The sequence below is a fragment of the Pelophylax lessonae genome (genome assembly GCF_965119305.1).
Source record: "Pelophylax lessonae genome assembly, chromosome: 4".
Classification (NCBI taxonomy): domain Eukaryota; kingdom Metazoa; phylum Chordata; class Amphibia; order Anura; family Ranidae; genus Pelophylax; species Pelophylax lessonae.
Window position 1 is genome coordinate 309,129,043 of NC_138771.1, and position 18,764 is coordinate 309,147,806.

Below are 18,764 nucleotides of genomic sequence, written 5' to 3' on the forward strand. Positions count from 1 at the left end.
GCAGAGCAGTGCGCTGCGAATCACATGCAATGTCTGACATCGCATATGTGTGAACCGGCATTCATACACATACTAGGGTCAATTTGGACAGGAACCAATTAGCCTACCAGCATGTCTTTGGAATGAGGGAGGAAACCCATACAGGCATAGGGAGAACATGCAAACTGCAGGCAGATAGTGTCATGGTTGGGATTTGAACCAACGACTCTTTTGCTGCTAGGCAAAACTGCTAACCACTACACCATTGTGCCACCCACCAATGCAAAATACATTTATCCTCCAATCCTGTGCACCTGCATTCTTATTAGAGATCCACTGGGGCCAAGAAAACATATATATATATATATATATATATATATATATATATCTCCTTATTACATTAATAAGTGTCCCTTGCTGACTTTTTTGGCCTGTGGGGTTTTACTAAATGTACTAAATTAATATTTTTAGCCTTTATTTACTAGAAGAGGACACCGCACATCCTTCCCTCCCTGACTAACAAGGAATTAGCCAGAATTTATCATTTTGGCGAAAGCCGTTGGTGATAAAGCCAGAGTCACAAATATTGAAATAATGACAACATTCCCTTCCCAACTCTAAAGGCATGAAGGTGTCCATCTGACTATACATGTTTATGTGACAGCAGGCTCTTAGTAATGTTAATGTTTAGAGATTGCCAATCTGATCCAAGATCAAACACCTCCATGTGTTTACATTTAGCTTCAGCATCCTTCTTGGGAGCTCCAGGATACACTATTAATGCTAAAACTATTGTTCATAGATGCAGCCAATCATAGCGATAGCCAAAAGTGGGTAGCAGGAGTTAAAAAGATGGGCCAAAGTCCTAACCTCCTGGCTGAAATTGGTATATGCTAAACAGAAAGTCCCAAGTTTCAGAGCTCCATTAATTCTCTACAAGAAAGCCATAACTATGCATAGGCAACTGTGGAGTAACAATTTATAAGATACACTTTACAATAGCTGTGTGAGTTCTATTTGACAAATAGACAAAGGAATAGTGGTAGTGGTGTCGTGATTTACTCACTTGTTTATCATAATATGGCCACATAGGTTGAAGTTTATGGCATATTATATAAGCAATCACACATATATGCCAGTTTTTGCATTATATTGCCATACAACTAGTTTTTCGGTGCGTTTACCGTATACACAGTTTATAACAGCGCCTTACTTTATGAGTTTTCAATGGTTTTAATGTGGTTCACATGTAAAGGGGCAGCAGTTATTTTTTACTTTTTTCATTTCAACAGGGTTGGCGCCCTCAACAGCTACATGACACCCACAACTAGGCCATAGCTCTTTTAAAGACTCACATGGCCCAAAGTTACTACAATGAACATTGAGGAATGCAGACCTTATTGTTACTTTTTTTTTTTTTTATTGCTATTGCAACAGTCAGGTTTTTTATACTATATTAATCACCAAAAATAAGCTATTTGTGTATGTTGCTGGCAAGTACATAGACTTAGCCAAACAATGGAGCAGTCCTGTGCATAGGCACGTTTTCTGACACACCACTGTTCCTGCTATATTAATATGATCTCTCAAAGACCAATAGTCAAACATTGTTATGGACTGATTATAATGCAAACGGATCGTCTCCTATTGCCAGGGGGGATCATGTGGGCCAAAGCTAAGCAAACTCAAATGGGATGAGTTCATGGCTAAATACTGTATAATAAAAGCAAATGCTTTTCGTTTTGTGTTTTATGCATTTATGGTCTTTCTGAGTGAAAAATGACTTAAAGAAGAATTACAAGTAGCACGCTAAATACACAGCTGCAGTACATATATGTGAACTGGTTTGCTTGTTCAATGATTCATGCCATCTGCCTGCTGCATAGACACTGAATCAGCAGTGCGATGATGCTGATTTACTGTCCAGTGAGTAAACTGGAGACAGAGTGGTGACACTGCCAAACTAAACTAGGAAATACTGGAGTCATCTTGCTGCTATGCATTGAATAACTACTTTAATAACATGCATTATATAGTATTGGCACTACTTAAAACAATGATGAGCTGGAATAAAAGGTGGCTATAGATCTATGGGGGAGGACGCTCAAGTAGGCATGAGCTGGGCACCTGGAGATATGTCTAATGGCCAGCCATCTATGCCATCTGTGAAGAAGAATGCTCAGCTCATCTAGATATACATATTTAAGTGCGTTGTGAGAGGAGGAGTGAGCTAAACCTAACTAGTGCCATCCTGTATGGTAGGAAAGAACAGTAATCGGACAAGATTTTCAACCAATCATTCCCCTAAAAGGAGTCAAATTGTGGCTGCCACCATAGACAGTAGATTTGGGTAGCTAAATTGAGAAGTGATTATTTCAAGCCAAAAAGAGGCAGTACAGTGGCTAAATGGTTAGCAATTCTCAGCACTAGGGTTGTTGGTTCAAATCCCAACCATGGCACTACCTGCCTGGAGTTTGTATGATTTCCATGTGCCTGTGTGGGTTTCCTCCCACACTCCAAAGACATGCTGGTAGGTTAATTGGCTCCCGTATAAATCAGCCCTAATATATGTATGTGAGTTAGGGACCTTATGCCTCGTTTCCACTGAGCGTTGCGGTTCGGTACGGTACGCAATTTTTGTCGTTTCCATTGTCAAAAGTTGTGAATGGTACCCTAATTCCGATCCGTACCGTACCACTTTTTTGGGACCCTTTCGTTGGGGTACCAAGCACATTAGTACTGTACCAACAGGCTGGTGCTATACTGTTGAGGTACTGTTGAGCTGAAGTACTGTTGGCAGTGGAAACGCAAACCTGATCAAAATGTACCGTTCCGAACCGTACTGAACTGTACCGAACCGTACCGCTTAGTGGAAACGAGGCATTCGATTGTAAGCTTCTTGAGGGAAGGGACTGATAATGATGTACAATATATATGTAAAGCACTGTGTAAAATTGATGGCACAATATAGGTACCTGTAATAAATAAATAATAATAGGACGAGAGAACTGCCTTTTGTAGTAACAGACAGGGGTAGATTTACTAAAACTGCAGAGTGCAAAATCTGGTGCAGCTGTGCATGGTAGCCAATCAGCTTGTTCAATTAAATTTTGACACAAAAAAAAGATCTGTAAGCTGACTGGTTTCTGTGCAGAGCTGCAGCAGATTTTTCACTCTCCAGTTTTAGTAAATCAACCCTACAATGACATCAAATGTTCCTTTTAGACTCAGGAACATCATAATTATACCATTTGCAACAACCTCACAGTGATACTGTCATTTTTTGTTTGCAAAAACTCCTTAAAGAGGAAGTAAACCCTCCTCAGGAAGTTGTACCTATAGGTAAGCCTATGATAAGGCTTACCTATAGGTACTGTAAATATCTCCTAAACATGTACCGTTTAGGAGATATTTACCTTTAATGCAGCCAGTGACGTCACTGGCGCATGCGCTCTGAAGGAACGGCTGATCGTGCCGTTCCTTCAGAGCCCCGTGCCGTGACCGTCGGCTCCCGCGCGCGTGCGCGGGAGTGACGTCACCGCGGCTCCGGCCAATCAGATGACCGGATGCCGCGATCCCGGAAGACGAGCGACATGTCATGTCGCCCGTCATACAGGTAAGAGAGCGGCACGGCGGGGGCTCGTTCTAAGGTAAGTATTTCATAATGAGCTAGTATGCGATGCATACTAGCTCATTATGTCTTTCTCTTGCAGGTTTTAAAAAAAAAAAAAAAATTTTAAACAAGTTTACAACCTCTTTAAGACAGAGTCAACCAAACCAGTCCTTGGGGTCACCAGGTCAACAAGTTTTCCGGACCTATTTACAAAACCACTGGTGATATAACTGCAAAAGAACTGTGGCTAATAACCGCAAATCTGCAATTGCCTGGAAGCCTGAAAAAAGTCAACTGTCACTGGTTTTTGAGAGCAGGAAGGCCTTCCACTAACAGTTGAGAAAATTCATGTGTTAGCAGCTTTATTTGAAAGGAGCAAACAAAAATTATTATATTTATGATTGCATTGCATGCGATGTTAGCTATGATTGCTCTGCCACATAGTCAGTTCAATTTTGTGCTGACTTTTGTAAACAACTATATTAGAATATGTAATTTTTATGTACCCACTGTGCCCCACGTGACACTGTTTGATAAACCTGAGGCGCCTAATGTCATGGATACCTTATTAAACAAAGAGAAAACATCACAACTCTCCTACTTGATTCACAAATGTCTGCATTGACCCTTTTAGAGCCAGAGGGGGAAATACACACACACACAAAAATGTTATGGCTTTATAGTAAATTAACAAGAAGGGACATGCCAGCATGCCACTGATATATGTCACTGTGAATTTAGCTGTAATAGATCTCTTTTCACCCTTGCCACAAATTTCTGTCTAATAATTCATGTATCATTTTAATAAGATTTTCAATAACACATTTAATTACATCTTTTTTTTTGCTTCCAGCTTGGCTCCAGTGTATATAATATTACAATGTGTACCATAGGACAAGTGCCTACATGGTGGGGATGCCCAATGGCCTCAGGGTCTGTTTAAAAAAGCCTGAATCGATTTTCAGTTTTTCAGCTAAATATGAATGTCGAGTTTTAAAGAAAAGGCAAAGAAAGAAGACAATGGTCTTATTATTTTATTCCTTTTTTTTTTTTTTTTTTTATTTTATTCACTGTTATTTTCTTCTCTCCCCTTTTCATAATTATTTAAAGAATAAAAAGTGGGATTTGAGGAAGTCACATATGTGAGATAGGTAGTAACTGCAGTGCAAAAAATAAAAGATATATGAGTTATTAGATGATGGCAATTGTATAGTCTGATATACAGTGGGTACGGAAAGTATTCAGATCCCCTTAAATTTTTCACTCTTTGTTATATTGCAGCCATTTGCTAAAATCATTTAAGTTCATTCTTCTTCCTCATGAATGTACACACAGCTCCCCATATTGACGGAAAAACACAGAATTGCTGACATTGTTGCAGATTTATTAAAAAAGAAAAACTGAAATATCACATGGTCCTAAGTATTCAGACCCTTTGCTGTGACACTCATATATTTAACTCAGGTGCTTTCAATTTCTTCTGATCATCCTTGAGATGGTTCTACACCTTCATTTGAGTCCAGCTGTGTTTGATTATACTGATTGGACTTGATTAGGAAAGCCACACACCTGTCTATATAAGACCTTCCACATCACAATGCATGTCAGAGCAAATGAGAATCATGAGGTCAAAGGAACTGCCTGAAAGGCTCAGAGACAGAATTGTGGCAAGGCACAGATCTGGCAAAGGTTACAAAAAGATTTCTGATGCATTTAAGGTTCCTAAGAGCACAGTGGCCTCCATAATCCTCAAATGGAAGACGTTTGGGACGACCGGAACCCTTCCTAGAGCTGGCCGTCTGGCCAAACTGAGCTATCATGGGAGAAGAGCCTTGGTGAGAGAGGTAAAGAAGAACCCAAAGATCACTGTGGCTGAGCTCCAGAGATGCAGTCAGGAGATGGGAGAAAGTTGTAGAAAGTCAACCATCACTGCAGCCCTCCACCAGTCGGGGCTTTATGGCAGAGTGGCCCGACGGAAACCTCTCCTCAGTGTAAGACACATGAAAGCCCGCATGAAGTTTGCTAAAAAACACCTGAAGGACTCCAAGATGGTGAGAAATAAGATTCTCTGGTCTGATGAGACCAAAATAGAACTTTTTGGCCTTAATTCTAAGCGGTATGTGTGGAGAAAACCAGGCACAGCTCATCACCTGTCCAATACAGTCCCAACAGTGAAGCATGGTGGTGGCAGCATCATGCTGTGGGGGTGTTTTTCAGCTGCAGGGACAGGACGACTGGTTGCAATCGAGGGAAAGATGAAGTACAGGGATATCCTGGACAAAAACCTTCTCCAGAGTGCTCTGGACCTCAGACTGGGCCGAAGGTTTACCTTCCAACAAGACAATGACCCTAAGCACACAGCTAAAATAACGAAGGAGTGGCTTCACAACAACTCCGTGACTGTTCTTGAATGGCCCAGCCAGAGCCCTGACTTAAACCCAATTGAGCATCTCTGGAGAGACCTAAAAATGTCTGTCCACCAACGTTTACCATCCAACCTGACAGAACTGGAGAGGATCTGCAAGGAGGAATGGCAGAGGATCCCCAAATCCAGGTGTGAAAGACTTGTTGCATCTTTCCCAAAAAGACTCCTGGCTGTATTAGATCAAAAGGGGGCTTCTACTAAATACTGAGCAAAGGGTCTGAATACTTAGGACCATGTGATATTTCAGTTTTTCTTTTTTAATAAATCTGCAACAATGTCAACAATTCTGTGTTTTTCTGTCAGTATGGGGTGCTATGTGTACATTCATGAGGAAGAAGAATGAACTTAAATGATTTTAGCAAATGGCTGCAATATAACAAAGAGTGAAAAATTTAAGGGTGTCTGAATACTTTCCGTACCCACTGTATATTAGAAAGAATGAGAAACAGTGTCTGGGTGCCAGTGGGAGATGATCTGTGGGTTTCATGATTTTTTTAGGGCTTCTGCAGTTGGCAACTTTCAGTTATCACTGAGGAGCACCCCAATATATCCTCTGGCGTGGCAGTCATCTCAATAAGTTGCTAAGGGGCCCACATTGCATTGCAGGCTGTGGATAGGGCAGAGGTTAGAATATGCATGCTGTGGGCATCTAGGTTTTGGAAGCCCTCTTGGGACCCTGCCATAGCATTTTGGAAATGAGGCACTAGGACTACCAACTTATGGTGCCTAGCCTTGCAGAAAAAAAAAGACTTTTGCATAAGTTTTGTATAACTAAGCTGAGTCATAACATATCAATACATCTTTAAGCAAAAAAAAAAAAAATACGCACAAGGCAGTTTTACTTTCTTGAATGTCAACTATAATTATGACTATGAACAGAGATACCCGCACAAAGCTAACTTTTTCATAAAGAATCTTACTAAAGAATTCAGCAATCAATTTTTTCCAGCCTCTCCCAAGCCTGATATGACAGGTGACATTAAACAATAGGTTGCATGCATCTACTCGACAACTGCTAGTTAATCTATAGAAACTTTTACATAGAGATTGATGCATTTGTATCAGGTCTCATTCACACTTTTTCAATCTGTTGTGGTGCGTTAGTGCAGAAACGTTAACATGCAGTGCATTAAGGCAGCCCATTAATTTTGAAAGGATTGCTAATGCATGACAAAGAACAAAAAAAAAATAGAACTGTAGCATTTTATATTGCAGTGCACCACAGAGCACACACCCATATGCCCATTTGCATTGGGATGCCATTCTAAATCAACACAATTTGCTAAAACTGGAGAGTGTAAAATCTGGTGCAGCTGTGCATGGTAGCCAATCAGCTTCTAACTTCAGCTTGTTCCATTAGGCTTTGACCATAAATCCTGGAAGCTGATTGGTTTCTATGCAGAGCTGCACCAGATTTTGCACTCTCCAGTTTTAGTAAATCAACCCCAAAGTTCCATTCTTTACTGTGCACATTTCACCACATGCTATGGCAACATATAAGCATGAAGGGGCCTTAATGTTTTCTACTCATAGGAAGCACACACCCTACTAAATAACAGCACCGATGATGTACAAAGTGCAGTAGCGAACAGCAACTAATTCAGTTTCCACATTAAGGTGCCCTTTTATGAAACGGAGATGAGCAGTGATCCTGCTGATCACAGCTCATTTCCGATCATTCTCAGTTTATGAAACAGAAATGATCGCAGGAGAACATGTTCTTTGCTGATCATCTCTTCACACGGGAATCTGTCATTGCCTGACACAGAAACAGCCAGGCTATGAAGCTGCGATCTACGCACTTCACTGGTGATCTGTGCCAGAATTCACACTCCCAGATTCACCAGCCTGGAGCTTGTGAATCGGGGAGTGAAGACCAAATCGGGGGAGAACTGAGGGGGAAAAACGAAGATTATGGACTTCCTTCTTCCTCGTTCAGACCCCCCAACACAGTAATCATGTCCCCCTGCCATATTTATGTATATATATATATACATGTATATATATATACACACATACATGTAGATATATATTTAATGTGTATATATATATATATAAAATGTATGCGTGTGTGTATTCAGTGTATATATATATATATATATATATATATATATATATATCATGTAAGGGGACTATTATTTATTAACATTAGTGGGGATCGTGTACTCAGCAGTGATAATTTATCACTGCTTGTTAAAGCGCGCCAGGGATTTTCATACTACTGTAATCTCGCTTTGTCTCACGAGATTACAGGCGCTCCATTGACTTCTACACAGATCTCCGAGAAAACCGTTCTCCTCTGATCACCCTGGGCAAATCTAAAGTTCTCCGCTTCATAAAAAGGGTGTCAGAGGAGATAATTTTCCCCGGAGAACTGCAGAGAAGCGAATAGAGAAAGAAATTCACCCTTTCATAAACGTACACCAAAGTCAAATCACTGAAAAGATATTTTCCGATCATTAACTGTTTTCATTTATATAATAAGTGAGAGACTATGGCCTACCCCAATCTGTCTTGCCTAGACCTAAGGCCCATTGTAAATAATCTGTAGCTATACCACCAACATGTAATTGCAGTCAAGACATAATTTACAATGAAAAGCCAAATACATTAAAGACAAGTTCTAATGTTCAATAATGAAACACTGCTAAGGTAGGAACCAAATGCTAAACTGCTACTCTATAATACAGAAGTGATTTGTACAAAATATAAAATATGAATTTTATGTACGTTTCATGAAATAAAATTTGGCGGAAGGGGTGCGCCTTTCTGTGAATAATTATACATATATATATATATTGCAGTTTAATATAGCGTAAATGATAATTATTATGGTGACGAATCCTCATCATCTTTATTACTGTGGAAGCAATTATTATAGACATGATCATAACCAGATTGGTAGTTTACAAGTGCAACTTGATTGGGAGAAGATTGTAAGATATATGGGCATCTTCAGATCACACTAGACACCGCTGACTGATAATTCTTGGAAGGCTGAGAGACAATCGATCAAGTTAGATATTCCCAGCCAATTGCTATTGTTCTGACGCAGTACAAGTGTGGGTGTGCTGCACATATCTTTTCAACAAAATATAATTTAGACATCAAGTCTAAACGCCATCTTACCCCAGTAGATGAATGATTACCAGCATGTCTGTACATCTAGACTGATGATGAAAAATTTAGAATTCTTAAGCGCTAGACTTTTCCTAAGCTGGCAAAAAAAAAAAACTGGTTTAGATAGAGCTATGTTTTCCTGATCTAACTATCCTTTGTCATTTTATAAACCTTAACTAGAAACATCCTAAATAAAGAAAGATGAAAAAGATACATTTTCTGCTTTTGTTGTTATATCATGCACATCAAAGTGACACACATTTTTCTACTGTGTTATACAAAGCAAGGCTAAAGAATAAGTTACAAAGACCTTCCAAGTTAATAATTTTTCATGTATAATAAAATATGTACCTTTGCACCGTTCAGTCAGAAAAAAATATCAAAGTAATTAGTAGATAAAATATATATATATTTTTTAGGGTTTGTCAGGTAGAAGCATCAGGCCATATAATATATATATATATATATATATATATATATATATATATATATATATATATATATATATATATATATATATATATCAATGTGTCAATTTATAGCTTTATTGTTGAAACTATGATTTTGCAGTGAAGATTTGAATATAACTGGGTGCTGTGACACTAGTATGTAGACACTTTTGTACACTTGTGTACATTTGCAAATAGGCCAACAGTGTTTAAAACTGTAAGCCTTTTATTTCAACTGTGTTTTTTTTTTTTTCTTTTGTCATAGACCAACTGAATAAAGTGTTATTAGTTTGTAATAACTAATGTGCACAGTGAGCATATTCTCAGCATTTATAGTGTGTTATGTCCTCCTGTGTACCAGGCAAGGTATTTTAAGCGGAAAATATATAAAGTGTGAATTAAAAAAAAAAAATATATTTGTATAAGCAGTCTGTCCTCATGCCACTGCTTTATTAAATGCTATCCTACTATGGAATATAAAATGCTAATTAATTACTGACCTCCTAAACTCTAATATTAATAAAAGCATACTATTCCCGCTTTATCTGTCTTCTGTGGTGGAGAATTCTGAAATTAAAAAGATAATACACAAACACACTCTATCTATCTATTTATAAGTATATATATTGCCATCTTAAAGAATATAGGTAAGCTACCACTTAAATCTTTGCTACTTATTTTTACACAGCTGGTAAATATATATATATATATATATATATATATATATATATATATATATATATATATATATATATATATATATGGTATTCAATGGCTGCCACCGCACAATGACGGTTTTAATCAACGTTTCGATGAGGGACGACACGAGGGACATCTTGAGGAAGACGAGCTTGTGCCTTGTCGAAACGTTGATTAAAACCGTCATTGTGCATTTACCTTTCAAGATTGTGAGTGCCGCTCTCTTTTTTTGGTTTATATACAAAAATATATATATATATATATATAAATATATATATATATTTTTTTTTTTCTTAAATATAGTAGGTATTCGAAAAATTGCTTGCCCCATGGTGAGTAGGAGTATTTACAAAGTTTTAATACAAAACTGGTTGGAGGGGCCCCATATCCATGTATAAATCCATTATCTGCATGGTGATTACAGCATGAGCTATTTTCAGATGGCTGCTGAACAAGAATCACAAGTATGATTCCAAGATATAGATAGATAGATAGATAGATAGATAGATAGATAGATAGATAGATAGATAGATAGATAGATAGATAGATAGATAGATAGATAGATAGATAGATAGATAGATAGATAGATAGATAGATAGATAGATAGATAGATAGATAGATAGATAGATAGATAGATAGATAGATAGATAGATTTTTTATTTATTTATTTATTCAGTATAAAATATGGAAGTACTGACAAAAATGATCATTATGTATAAAATAGCTATCAATAACAATAATTAGAAGAACAAATATAAATGAGAATTGTCTCAAGCATGGACTATACTGAAGAACATTTCTGGATGCAAAGTTAAGGCTAACCCAGGAATTAGTAAATGAATGGTTCTGACAAACTGTAGGTTTCATTTGGGCTTTTCTGCGGCAGATACACTTCCCCCGGATAGACAACACTGCCATAAACAATCAAAAAACCTACACATAGAAAACTAGCAGGAATCTGGATATATTGATATAAGCGTAGTGTAGGAAAAAGCATAGGAAATATAAACATATAAAATAAAATGTATAAAAATGCATAACACATAACCTACATTACAGATGCGTTCTAGTGATTTAGAAATACTCCTTAGATTTAGGTATGGTTCTGTATAAGGAAAGGCAGAACATCCAGTGAAGAGGAGTGATACCGCGTATGTACGGCCCCATTCATTTCCCTGTGTTTTATTTCATCCGCTGATTTATGTAAGAGCTATAAGCCCAAATGAGACTTTATTAAAGGTCTCTCATCAGCCATCCCTTTATACTCCTGCACATATTTATTACACAGTTTTCCAACATAAAGATGTATAAAATTTAAGCTGCAGGAAATGAATATGTTATGAATCCGATTTGTTAGCACATGTTCAGCTTGTGCATTGACAAGTGTGTATGTTTTATTCGTACATGTGTATGTATTTTTAGAGACTTTTGTTGGATAGCCCTCGGTCAGTATATTTCTCTTGTTATAATATGGGGGAATTGTGACAGATGTGAGTGATGTGTTGTGATACAGCTCAGATGTAGTCGATGTGCCATGTCCTATGTGTCTAATGTAGAATGTGGAATCCCAACACCAGGAAATAATTGTATAATTACAGAGAAGTTCGCATTTTCCAGTGTATCTATGTCTGATCTATTTTATGATCAAACGATCGTCCAAATTAAAATAGATAAATGAAATCTCATTTTCCTGACAGATTGTATGTCTATTATTTTGTGGCTTATTTTAGCTTTTTGTTGCGAAAAAATTGGGAAAATCATTGTCAAAATGTGCTACTTTCCCTATTTCGTAATATAATTACTAATATGAGTCATATTAGTAATGCTATTACTCATAGCATTACTATTACTAGCAATAGTACTAACTTATCTAGTCTACAAACAAATGTATCTAGTTGAGTCATACTATAGATCACATTCTAAATTACATACTGCACTCACAAAAAACTGGTAGGAGTGTCAGAAGCCTGGTCTGCTGGCACTTGTAGTTCCACACCAGTGAGCCACAAGCTGCTTGGAACTTTGTTCGGTCTGTCCAGTGTAGCAGATTGCAGCCTTTGACAGACAGAAATTTTGATTTCTACTGAATTTCTGCTTATGAATGTTTTCCTGCTGCAGCCTTTTAGGAATCAAAATTCACCTACATGCCTTCCAGTTTCTGTGCACAGATGCCAGTTAATGTGTGCCTGCTCTAGGGCAATCTAAAAGGTGTGAAGTGTAAGCTTATGGGCTCACTTCTGCTTCCTGTGTTCATTTTTGTGACAAAGGAGGACTGAGGTGTAGTGGTGGATGATGCCAATCTATAATGCCAAACTTGAATGCCCCATATGCCTAGTGATCAGACTGCTGACCAGAAATTAATTGGTTGAACTAAATGGACTTGTGTCTTTTTTTTCAACCAGACATGTAACTATGAAGACAACATAGGAAACATAATGAAACTCCTCTACACAGTATTTTTGTATGTTACTAAAGATCATCAAAAAGCAAGGTGATATAATGGAGGGAGGGACATATTTCCTTGTTAGCTGGACCCTAGCCTAAATTGACAACTAATACAGACCTTTCAGGAAAAGTGCCATGCACATGCAATCCTCCACACAGCCATGGGATCCCTAGATTTATGGACGGTATTGCTGGCCTTTTAGGAATCAAAATTCACCTGCATGCCTTCCAGTTTCTGTGCACAGATGCCAGTTAATGTGTGCCTGCTCTAGAGCAATCTAAAAGGTTTGAAGTGTAAGCTTATGGGCTCACTTCTGCTTCCTCTGTTCATATTTGTAACAAAGGAGGACTGAGGTGTAGTGGTGGTGGTTAATGCCAATCTATGATGCCAAACTTGAATGTCCCAGTATGCCCAGTGATGAATTGGTTGAACTAAATAGACTTGTGTCTTTTTTTAACCAGATTATTGTAACTATGAAGGCAACATAGGAAAAATAATGTAACTCCTCTACACAGTATTTATGTATGTTATTAAAGATCTGCTGGTCTGATCAAAAAGCAAGGTGATATAATACAGGGAGGGACATATTTCCTTGTTAGTTGGACTCCAGCCTAAATTGACAACTAATACAGAGCATTTAGGAAATGTGCCATGCACATGCAATCCTCTACACAGCCATGGGACCCTAAAGCTGGATACATACTATACAATCTTCTTTAGGTTTTTTCCTTTAGATTCACCAAAACCAAATAATATGAGGTCAAACCTAAACACTTTCGCAGGCCCTTAAGCTGGATACACACTATACAACTTTTGTTGTTAGATTTCCTTTAGATTTACCTTCAACTATGTAGTACAGGGTTTCTAAACCAGGGTTATGTGGAACCCTAGGGTTCCTCCTGAGGTTGCGAGGGGTTCCTTGAGAAATGGGCAATTTCTGCCTCTCAGATAAGTTCCTAATGACACCATTGTTCCTTTTAGCTATCTGTAAGGGGGTAATTCTTCCCAATGATGACAAGAGTAAGAGCATTCTTCCCACTACCTGTCACACTAATGTGTCATGAGTTGTAGACTTTTATTTTTTAGCAGGGGTTCCCCGAGACCAGACATTTATTTTAAGGGTTGTGTTGAAAAGGTTGAGAAAGGCTGATGTAGTACAAGGGCTGGCCTGGTTGCATACAAATTGAAAGTGTTTAGGTTTGACCTCATATTATATGGTTTTGGTAAAGCTAAAGGAAAAAATCTAAAGAAAGTTGTATAGTGTGTATCCAGCTTTATACTACATAGTTGAAGGTAAATCTAAAGGAAATCAAACACCAAAAGTTGTATTATGTGTATCTAGCTTTAAGCTGGATACACACTTTACAACTTTTGTTGTTAGATTTCCTTTAAGCTGGATACACACTATATGATTTTATGAAGACTTTTTCCTTCAGATTTACCTTTTCTATGTAGTGCAAGGGCCTGCCAGATTGCATACAAATTGAAAGTGTTTAGGTTTGACCTCATATTATATGGTTTTGGTAAATCTAAAGGAAAAAGTCTTCAGAAAATCTTATAGTGTGTATGGGCCATTAGATTTAACTTCAACTATTTAGTACAAGGGACTGCCTTATTGCATACAAATTGAAAGTGTTTAGGTTTGACCTCATAGTATATGGTTTTGGTACATCTAAAGGAAAAAATCTAAAGACAATTGTATAGTGTGCATCCAGCTTTAGGCTGGCCATACATTATACAATTTTCTTGTTCAATTTGCTGTAGATTTACCTTCAACTATGTAGTACAAGAGCCTGCCTGATTGAATACACATTGAAAGTGTTTAAGTTTGACCTCATATTATTTGGATTTGGTAAATCTAAAGGCAAGTTTACAAGAACATGGTATAATGTATGCCCAGCTTTAAATTTATGGATGGTATTGCTGGTCTGACCAGTAGATAGACACACCTTGCTGTCACTCTTAGTTTTCTAGCTCAATGACAAGCTATGGAAGACATGGGACATATAGATTTATAAATATATTCTTGTAGGATCAATAGAGCTCAGATGCAGTGCAGGGCCACAGGGGCTACCCTGTCTACTTACCGGGCAGCCGATGTCTCAGGATCCAGGGGCAGAAGCTGAGCGGGTCCCTGTGCAGTAAGCGATGTTGGGGGATGCCCAAACCATGCCCATAGGGGTTAGCTGCGTGCTCCGGGAATACCAGATCTGGGGCCCCAAACAGGCGGATCCCAGGGCGGAGGGGGCCAGGACCCAGTCCGGGGCCAGCTTCAGGGTACTTTAAAGCAGTGGGTCTAAGAGGCTCCTCTGGGCTTCTGTCCGGACCCACCAATGCCTCTATAGAGAATCCTTTCCTGGCTGGAGGCAGGAACATGGTGCTGCCCCTGGGGCCAATTACCAGAACATAGGAGTCACTGAGTGCCAGTCCTCATCCCTCCTCCAAACACTGATTGCTCCGGATCTTCCGATGTCCCCAGATGGCTGTGACTGTTGTCACCTCCTTAGGTGAGAAGAACAAGCCTTGTGCACACTTCTCCCTCTCTATGCAGATTTGTAGCTGAGATGTCAGTGCCAGGCATACAGTAATGGGGGAAGAGCATAGACTGTGCTGGGGTAAGGCATAGCACCTAGCAGAGCAGTACATGTGCACAAGCCCCTCCCCCACCACACCTCCACCAATAGAAGAAGCACTTGCAGACGCAGCCTAAAAAGCCACGCCCATGTGTCAAACCCAGATCTAGTTTCCCCTTCTTCTACCTGCAGGACCTGTAACCTCCCTCTGAAAAGTAATCCTCATCACCCCAAATAAGAGCAGCAGCAGCAGGACACCTTCTGTACACCCCCCATGTCAGATCCCATCAGGACACAACACAGCTCCATGTGAGATGTTACCTCCATCAGCACAGAAATCAGAGAAATCATCCACATGTTTATACTGACAAAATCATTCTGCACGATCAACTGAGAAGTCACTAGAACATCATTAGCTAATTGTTATGTATAATTACTGCTTATCTGGAATTGATCCGTTAATAATGATCTTCCAAGGTGATACAGATGGTGATACAAAACAATCAGTGTCTCCTGTTAGCAGGGGCGGCTTTGTTAAATCACCCCCAGCTAGTCACAATTCATGAATATCAGTAATGGATAATATGATCGTCTTCCTAATAATGTTTTCCAGTTATTGAACATAAATTAATGAATATGCTAGTGCCTACACTGTCACTAATACTATAGTATAATATCACATGGATATAGGCAGCATTTTATTTACTCAAGGATAAAGGGTGAGTAAAATTAAAAGTTTTATTTTTTATTTTCCCACATTTTGGGGAGAATCAAGAGATTTGGCATAATAGTAAAAAAAAAGCGAAATTAAAATGATTTTGGGTGATTTTAAGTGCAAATGGATATGTTCTAAGGATTACAAAAATAACTGTCCTGAACCTGTTCTCGTGCCAAAATATTGCCACCTGGTTATTTGATATTGTTTTCATAGAAAAAAAAAAAAAAAAACCGCAAAAAAAGGTCAAATAAAAAAATGTAAAGCGATACAACACAAAAAGCAATGGAATAGACGCCAATAATAAAATAAATAAATATATTTATTGATTTTATATGTTTAAACGTCAATAAAACTATTGAAACACTAAAATATATAAATATACAAAATACCAAAGTTATATGGGACTTTAAATGTGTCTTCTTGGGTGTAATGACCACATATGACCTTTATCTATAAAAAATATAACATTTTTATTAGAAAAAAACTAATACAAAATACAAAAAAATTAAAAAAACATATATTAGATTGTAAGCTCTAACGAGCAGGGCCCTCTGATTTCTCATGTACCGAATTGAACTGTAACTGTAATGTCTGCCTTCATTTTGTAAAACTCTGCACAAATTGTTGGTACTATAAAAAAATACCGTATAATAATAATAATAATAATATCCACAGGTTAGCCACCCAAGATAATTTCTTTCCTGGCCCCATCTATGATGTTGCTCTACCCCTGCACACAAGCTTTTGGTAATATATATATATATATATATATATATATATATATATATATATATATATATATATATATATATATATATATATAGTAATGCAATATGTAATAAAGTAATATGCAGCAATATATATAACAAATGCAAGGATCATTAAAAAAAAAAAAACAGAAAAGCACTGAATATGACACCCCCCCCCCCCCCTTAAAAACACACACACACCAAATTTTTAAATAAAGGGGGAAATATAATTTTTTTTTTTATTTTTTTTTCACAAAGTAAAATTCGCCTAAGCAGCTTAGCAGAACCTAGTTTTTACTTTTCCACAATTTTAAATTTAAAACATTTATGTGAAATGCATTTGCTCATCACTAACGTGTGTACTTTAGTTATCCAATCTGGTTCAGGGGATTTATTTATGTATTTTAATTTTTTTTTTAATTCATTTGCAAAAAAAAAAAAAGAACATTTCACTCTAGCCAGATAGGAGAAACGAATCAGACAGCTCATGTCGGGCTGACACCATGGTGGTACCACCCTACTATTATTCCAGTAGTAGTCACTCAGTCTATGTTATCCTCAAAATGACAGATAGTCCTTGCACAGCATGCCTCACTAGAACATATACTGTATATGTGTGATGCTCGGGGACTATCTCTATGCTAAAAAAAAAAAAAAGGTAAAGAAAGTGGAAATTAAAGAAAATATCTACTATCTCCACCTCTAGGCACTGGGTCATTCTGTCAAATTCTGTCATAAAAAATGATTTTTATTCTTTTTTGTATGTTTTTCAGTTATTTTTGCATTCAATTCTGATCTGACATTGTGATTATTGTCCATCAGTCACATTATTGAATGTTACAATATTAATATTAACGAAAAACCCGGCAGACTTATCACAGGACTGATTCGGGTGTGCTGTCCTCAGTGCTTAATGAGCGCTAACAATTCGCTCTCTCATTCTAATCAGGAGATGATGTGATATACAGAGTAAAACTTATTGTTATTTTTTTTACATTATTCAATAGAGTAAAGATTATTTTTTAATAAAACAATGAATTAAAAAAAAAAAAAACAGGTAATAAAAATAATGAAAGTAGAAATGTTGCCCGTTTAGAACAAGTTTCATCAGAATGGTCACTGCTCTCCATTATTTCCTATCATATTTACTCCGTTTTTAATAAATAGCAGTCAAAACCAATGTGTTGCTGGTTACTAAAGATGACAGAGTCTAGCACCAAGCCTTTTTAGAAATTAGTAATTACATTTATATTTCTGTTTTCCTGCCAATGCTGAGTAGTCAGAAGTGGAAAATTAGCACCTTTTTGAAACCAAGGAGACTTCTCAGACACAGAGGCTGCTTGTCTGGAGCACTTAGCATAGTTGATAATGAAACAACATGCCCTGTACCCATTGTGAAGTTTGCATTAAATTGAAGCATAATTGCAAACCAAGGCTGGCCATACATTATACAATTTTCTTATTCAATTTTCCTTTAGATTTACCAAAATCATATAATATGAGCTCAAACCTAAACACTTTCAATGTGTATGCAATCAGGGGGGCTCTTGCACTACATAGTTGAAGGTAAATCTAAAGAAAATTGATTAAGAAAATTGTATAGTGTATGGCCAGCCTTAATTTAAGTACAGCCCAAACTTATTTATCATAGCACCATTAATTCTATGCAGCTTTTTACATTCAAATCAGTCCCTGCCCTCAAAGAGCTTACAATCTAAAGTGGTTGATTTATTTATTAAAACTGGAGAGATCAAAATCTGGTGCAGCTGTGCATGGTAGCCAATCAGCTTCTAACTGCAGCTTGTTTAATTAAGCGTTGACAATAAAACCTGGAAGCTGATTGGTTTCTATGCAGAGCTGCACCAGATTTTAAACTCTCCAGCTTAAAGCCTGGTACACACTATGAGTTCTTTTTTTTTTTTTTTTTCGTCCAACCTGTTGTCAGTTCCGGTAGGAGCCGCTGTACTCACTATGCAAAGTAAGTACAGCGATC

The 18,764-nt window shown here is 37.5% G+C and overlaps 1 protein-coding gene across 1 annotated transcript in view; it reads right to left on the reverse strand.

Annotated features, from left to right (window-relative positions):
• LOC309552026 (homeobox protein EMX1-like) overlaps positions 1-15,292 on the reverse strand; it is a 46,476-nt gene extending 31,184 nt beyond the window's left edge. Inside the window, exon 1 of the mRNA XM_082252773.1 lies at positions 14,819-15,292. Within this exon, the coding sequence (XP_082108899.1) occupies positions 14,819-15,107 (289 nt within the window). The 5' untranslated portion in view covers positions 15,108-15,292. The remainder of the gene's footprint in view (positions 1-14,818) is intronic.
• Between the last annotated feature and the right edge of the window lie 3,472 nt (positions 15,293-18,764).